The following is a 7,500-nucleotide window of genomic DNA, read 5'->3' on the forward strand; positions in this document are numbered from 1 at the left end:
ACATAGAACATTCAGTGCTATCAATTATTCCTTAATACCAACACAGAACCATAAATGATGTGCAATGACAAATGGCATCACTGTATTGCCAGCAATGGGTGGATCATCAATCTCTTATTTACTTATTTATTCTTCTTTTTACTATTAACTAAAACTTGTCATTTTGAAGAGCAATTTGTATAAATACACTAATCCAACCACCTCTGAAACAGAAAACCATCTGCTAAACATTCAACAGGCAAACACATAGCATTCTCCCTAGCTCTCATACAGTAATTCCTTTCACAGCTTTATTCGGACTACAGTATAGTATGGGAACCACTCAGAGGGTCCCGCAAAACTAACCTTTGAGGCATCACCATATGGGAAAAAGTTCCCATAAATCTTCTTGAATTCCTCAACAGAGAGGTGTCCAGTTGGACAGTCCTTCAGGAATCCTTTGTACCATTCTTGGATTTCTGAGTCTGTATAAAAAAGATGATCATATTACTTGTGAGACATGTATTTCAGATAAAGAACTTAACAACCCAAATTTCAAAACTGTACTAAACTAGTGAAAGTCACTACAAAGTCAAACTCTTGAATCACTTAATGACATTAAAAGGAATATCTATTTGGCTTAAAACTGGGACACAGAATGATACCTGAAGTAAATGAGAAATTCTTAAGCACCTAAGACCAAGGCCCCAAATTAAGAGCAATGAATAATCCCTCTAGAAAAACCATCTCTGCTATTGCATTCGGTGTTCCTTGAGAGCATACTCTCCACCACTGACTCTCAGGCATACCAATATGCCACTGAGGAGGGCATGTATGCATTTGCTGTGCGCACAGTGAGTTTAGTTTACTAATTGTATTTACACATAGATGACTCCACAAGAGCTCAGTCACCAAGGAGTCAATTACTAATCCTACTCATCTCTTCTCTTTATCCTTGATTATTTTATTTCATATTGCTATTAGCATTGTTTACAATAATGTAATAATTATAATGTCAATAATGATCATAACAGCATCAAAATTAATAATAATAATAATAATAATAATAATAATAATAATAATAATAATAATAATAATAATAATAATAATAATAATAATAATAATAATAATAATAATAATAATAATAATAATAATAATAATAACAATAATAACAATAACAATAACAATAATAATAACAATAATACTACTACTACTAATAATAATAATAATGATAATATTAATAACAATAATTATAATTATAATTATAATAATAATAATGATAATAATAATAATAATAATAATAATAATAATAATAATAATAATAATAATAATAATAATAATAATAATAATAACAATAATAATAATAATAACAACAATAATAATAATAACAATAAAAAACAAGGATCAGTGAAGTCTACATGTAGATACATTTCACTAACAATACTACAGTAAACATCACCTTTTCCTGACAGCAATGGGTTAACACAAATTCCCTACACTCTTTTACCCTTTTTGGGTTATATCCTCCTTATTCAGATAAAGGCTTGGCCACCTGGGGAACTTTGCTTTCCCCAGCAAGTTTTTTTTTATAAGGTAGCAGCTCCCACTGGGTTATCTTGTTACTTAACATTTCATTTCATAAACATAAAACTGAGTCAGAACATATTTGATTTACTATTTTGACTTTCAAATAAAATTTTATTCTCTTCATGACTCCCATGATTACAAAACCAAACAAAATGTGAGTACTTTCTTGGCTACATGTTCTATCCCAAATAATTTGTTTTTGGTACCTCTATACATATGATCAAATTATGGGAAAAGCTCCATGAATTTAAGAACCTCCAAAACAGATTAACAATTTTCAATAGATTAAAAATGATCTGCCTACATGTACTGAGGAAAGCCAATTGCTGCTTATCTGCTAAAATGTTAGAGCTGATGCCTGGAACTCACCTGTGAACTCTGTGTTGGAGCGGAGGTCCTCCAGCACCTCAGGCTTCAGCTTACTGTTCTGCTTGCCCATGGCTGTGTGTGTTTGTTACGTCTCCTAGTGCACTGGCTCACCTCAACCACCTTTACTCCTCGCAGAAGCTACACACCTCTGATGGGAACCTATGCCATTAGAACTACATTTTATCTCACGAATATCATGTATATCAAAACTCAGTAGAATAAAAAATCATAAATTAATATCACAATAATTACACATGATAATGTGATACAATCATCAAAATTAATTTAGTATCATTTATCTTCTTAAGTATTGGAAAAAAAAAATATATATATAAAGATTACACTTCATTTTTTTTTTTTAATAAAAAAATCAACATTTATCAAAAACAGTGTCATGCAACAAGGTTTTTCCATTGAACCTGATTAAACTTACCCCTTGTTATTGAAGCTCTATTACGAAGCCAAAATTTAGTTAAGCACCTCTTGCAAATTTCTAAAACCTCAGGTCTGAAAAACAACAATAACATATTCAGAATACATAAAAGTAGCTCAATTTCTTTCATGTTAAATAGATAATCTATAACAGAGGATCAATCTCTACTGTAAAGAAATTCCTGTTTCAAGCAAATTATTGATTATCTTACAAATTACAAGGAAATTCATTGCATTATTCAATAACCTTTCTACTTCATTAACCTTAACATCTAATATAAAAAATATCTCGCTTGAACATATGAAAGCCTATCAAGACATACCTAAAGGACTAGTCTGTGTAATGACACTCACCTCCCATACTCTATGTTAGTTTACGACAACACTATGTATGCCATGGTTGTATTTATAGCAGTTTTGTCAGTTCTACAGATATGATATAGACAATATCATATAATAAAAAAAAAAACTGAACCCACACACATAAATAAGGATAATACAAATGTCAATAAACCACTACCAAAGATTAAAATTTCAATCATCTTTATTACTGGAAAAAACACAAGGTTTATATAAGTTTATGTTCCAACAAGGCTGGAGCAACCCAAATACAGTCAAAAATATTTGACTAGAACAGTAATTATGAGCCATCAGGACTTTTCAAAGGATCACTCTTTCTTATAAGGGGAACAGTTATCATCTGTAGTAATTAATTCACTCATAATACCTGCACTACACATTGCTTTTCACCGTTTGCAAGGTTGGTGATGTTTCTTCCTTTGGTATAAGTAAAATAAATTATACATCAGTATCAAACTGAACCTATGGATATGTTAGAAAAGACTTTACAATGAACATAAATAACACATGCATTTCACATTACATTTTCCCATTTCAGTAAGCATCTTTCAGAGAATAATTAATTTCCCATGAACACATGAATACACAAAATAACTGGTTTAAAAAATTAGATCATATTTTAGCAAGTACTGCACACAATAAAAAATGTATTTAAACAGTATGAAAAGGGATGTGTCTTGAAACAGTATTATTCACAGATATAAAAGACACAACTTTTCATTCCTTAAAACAACAACTGCAATACATTTTGGCAAAACTGAATTTATGACTACTCTTCACAGTAACATTTAACTTTTTTTTCCTCAATACATGAAACAATCTTTTTCCATTCAGAAAATGGATGAATGGGGCCTTTATAACTGAAGTAACTGTTCTGTGAAAATCTTGATGAATACTATGTTTACAATATTTGCCTAAACTAGGTGTTGATAGTGTGGTTAATATACTAACAAAAAAGAAAGAGAAAAAAGAGAGAAAGAAAGAAAAGAAAAAAAAAGTGTGTAAATATAGCCTGCTTAACTATGAATGTAAATTACCTAAAAATCATTTCCACATACAGGACTATCAAAAGATTGCTTACACTCTTTCACTTTTTACCTCTAAGTAATCTGATTTTCTAACAGTCTTGTTTTAGATTCTACTTTCATTACTTAGCTATCTTAAATGTATACCCTCTGGTCACACTACCTTTTGACACTCACAAAACTAGTGAGGAATTCATGCTCATACATGAAGTACCAGTGTGGTTGAACTCTAATGTAATGTGAAGAGCATTTGTTTTTCTTTTCCTATAAAATGAAAAGATTCATGAAGACCTACACCTTCTTTACAGTACAAGGAAAGTAAGCCTCTTTGATGCCCATATCCAAGGCTCACAATTTCTTATCTTGTCACCAGCATGAATACAGAAACAATAACACTGGGCTGCATTTTTTGTCTACAGGTGAGAAGGAATATGGCCAGAAGGTCATGAATGGCTATGGTTTCACTCATACCAATAGCGACAATAAACACTTAAATAGGTTCTTAACAAAACTATTCTAGTGTACATACATAATATTTTTGAGCTAATGGCTTTTTTTTTTTTTTACCACAGGCTTCATTATCATTAACTAAGCATTCATCACCTATGCCTGCAAGGAGTAAAGACATCCTTTGCAACTCTGATGATGATGGCAAGAAGCTGCACTGGACTTGTGGGAAAATTAGTGGCAATGAGCCCTGTTTTTTGTTTCTTTTGCGATAAAGACTAAACTCCCTTTTTGCTTTAATGTCCATATCAACTGCAGTGTTGTACATAAAGCTGAGAACCACTAATCTCACCACAGATCTAAGTTTTGCAGCTTTCTAGAAAAATGGGGTAAGAAGTATTATTACATGCATGGCACAAACCCTTAGCATACTATATTATTTACAGGTATTACCATTTGTGCAGATTGTCTACTAGAAGTTGAGCCAAGCAAAGCAAATAAACAAAGACAGTTTCATAATTTGCAAGAACATGAATGTCTCTCATCAGTTACATAAATTATTAGAGGAATGAAGATTTTTTGAGCTAAAGGAAGTTCAATATTCACCAAAAGCTGAATCTCAAAATAGTAGCAGAAGGTCAAGGTCAGTAGCAAAGTTTCAAGTGAATGAAAAACAATCTATTAATTTCACAGAGATTTTTGCAAGAAATTTGGGACTATATATATTTCTTGGTTATTACTCTAAAAAACAAAAAACAAAAAAAAGAGTAATAAACGAGACAACAAAGGCCTATTTTTAATATTAAGACCCAAGCTTTCCTTGTGACAGAATCCTGGGCTAAGTTCACATCAGTCATCTGGGGCCATATTCACAAGACTCACAAGACAGTTGCTCAAGCACACCACAGAAACAACTATATCACAGAAGGGGTGGGGAGTTGGTGCTAAATTAGTAGCAAAGGAAAGAAAATGTGTGCACTGTGGTTCCCAACAAACTGGTATAGAGAAGCTTTCTCTCAGAGGAAAATGTGATTCTCTTTATGGCCACTTAACTTATTATTGGGGTGGGAGTAAACAAAGGAGTTTGTAAGAAGACTTGGAATGAGGAACAAATTTCCATAAAATAAAGAAGAAGAAGAAGAAGAAGAAGAAGAAGAAGAAGAAGGGAGTGGTTATCTGAGGGGAAAAGTAGACTCAGTAATTATAACATCAAAGTAGCAAGTCTTTTAAACTGTACACCAGCCTTTTCCTGGAAAGTGTACTTGACTCAATGAGGAATATACAGCACGCTTTCCCCCACAGCACACCAGAATGACTAGTGCACTGGAATGCTTGTGTTATAATCACCCTTTAGGAACCTTGGGGTGAAATCACCCAGAATGGATCACTAATACAGTACGGAACATCTGCCATGTCAGAGAGGGAGGGGAAAAACGGCTAGCTAGTTGGATGCACCTTTCTTCATAAACCATCATAAAAATATTTTTTTTCTCATCTTCATTAATATTGTGGATCACCTATCAAACCCTCAAGATTATCTGCGTTAAGTTGTTCTTTGATTTTAAACATCCATAATCTGCAATTATCTGAACTTTTCACTTCCATGTGCCTATTTTTTTCCCCAGAGTTCAGAATGGGAAAACGAGCTTCCATGAAACAAAAACTAAGACTCATATTGGCTGATCTCAGACCCAACTCCAGGCACTTACATAGTAAATACATATTAGTAAGACTCATACAATGAAAAGATTGGTTCTTCTACCTAAAACATGACAAGTTCCAAAAATCTTAAAATGCTTCTTGAGATAAATTAACAAATCTAATTTTTCAATTCCTTCACAGGTCTTTACTATGAAAGCCCCTATAGATTTGGTCCCTCACTTGCCCACGGAAGGAGGTAGAAGAGATTGAGTCTGGCATTACTAAAAATTTTGTCTAGGGCAGAATGGTTCCTCCCTCTTGGCCCTACAACAAGGCAATTAATACTATGCTGTTTGACTGGGAACCAAGAGAATCAATCATATCACACTAGATCAGCAACTGTGAGTCTTAGAAAATAGTTTTAAACAGAACTCTTTCTGTGGATCATGGTGTGGAATATGAGTCCCAAAGCTGCAGCAAAGACTCATAATCCAACACCACTTCATACACTATTCTATAACCTGGTGTAGAAGATTTGTTTGTTGTCTTTTTTTGTGATGTAATGCATTTTAGATATTGTCTAGAATAACCAATAATTATTATAATCTATAAGATAGCCATAACTAACATGTAATTAATTAATCTAACATATCATACTTTACCATATCAACAACACATTTTACAGCATACTGCCAAGACAATATCCAAATATACAAAACAGAGCCAAGCACTAGACACTACTTGTATGGCAGACATAAAATGACCAAATAATAACAAATTGAGGATAAATAGCTAAAGAGAGACAGACGGACAGACAAAGAGAGAGAGAGTTAAGATATACTGAGACAGCCTCACAGCTATCTGCTTTAAATATATATGTACATATATATATATGCCCACAGCAATGGCAGTTTAGTACAGAAACTGTGAAGCCCTTCTCAAAAGCATCTAATTATTGTGGGACCAAAAGCTAGAAGCATTTACCACCACAGTTGAAGCTAACAATGTCTATCTCTCTCCTGTGTGATCTTTTGGTCCACCAGGTAAACATAGCATGATCTAGACATAAAATTTCTCCCAAGTGGCTCTTGAGGGTAAATCATGCTAAATTCACTTATCAATTGATGTGCATACCAATGTCTCCCACTACTTCTTGCAAAGTAAACAATATTCAAGATTTTTTTTTTTTAAATACTGACTTTGTAACCAATTCAAACTCATGATTCAGAATCACAAACTGAGTTGAACTGGTACTTTTCACACACAAAGGAAATATCTCAAAAAAGACTATTCAATTCCAAGTGCCTTCACCTGTTGGTTAGCCAGAATCATTTTCCTCTTTACACAATGCAGAACAGTTTGGTTGCTACATTCTACTAACAACTGTGGTGATGAAATTCAACCAGGCTACAGAAAAGCTGGTATTATGTGACAAAAATGACAAAATGGAATGACAGACCAACATACATATCTGTCTTCCTTAATCTGAAGGTACTTGCTCTGTGCAGTAAGTTCCACAGGATTAATGGAGGATTTGGTATACATGAAAACGAGTATGTAGTAGAATCAAAGTCTGGTGTGGGCATGGCCTATTTACAAGAGTAAAACTTCTGTAGGTTTTGGTGTAATGTTTAGAAACGTGCAAGCATCATCCTAAACT

The 7,500-nt window shown here is 33.1% G+C and overlaps 1 protein-coding gene across 5 annotated transcripts in view; it reads right to left on the reverse strand.

The window, feature by feature from the left end:
• Positions 1-7,500, reverse strand: part of LOC125031199 (neurocalcin homolog) — a 530,311-nt gene that overhangs the window by 10,013 nt on the left and 512,798 nt on the right. For 4 of the 5 annotated variants that reach the window (XM_047621804.1, XM_047621809.1, XM_047621806.1 and 1 more), the window contains 3 exons: positions 2,369-2,442; positions 1,936-2,083; positions 346-464 (listed from right to left, as the gene is read on the reverse strand). In XM_047621804.1, coding sequence (XP_047477760.1) covers positions 346-464; positions 1,936-2,005 — 189 coding nt within the window. In that variant the 5' untranslated portion in view covers positions 2,006-2,083; positions 2,369-2,442. Of the gene's footprint in view, positions 1-345; positions 465-1,935; positions 2,095-2,368; positions 2,443-7,500 lie in introns of all 5 variants that reach the window. The other variant, XM_047621807.1, reaches the window with a different exon arrangement.

The sequence above is a fragment of the Penaeus chinensis genome, chromosome 12 (genome assembly GCF_019202785.1).
Source record: "Penaeus chinensis breed Huanghai No. 1 chromosome 12, ASM1920278v2, whole genome shotgun sequence".
Classification (NCBI taxonomy): Eukaryota; Metazoa; Arthropoda; class Malacostraca; order Decapoda; family Penaeidae; genus Penaeus; species Penaeus chinensis.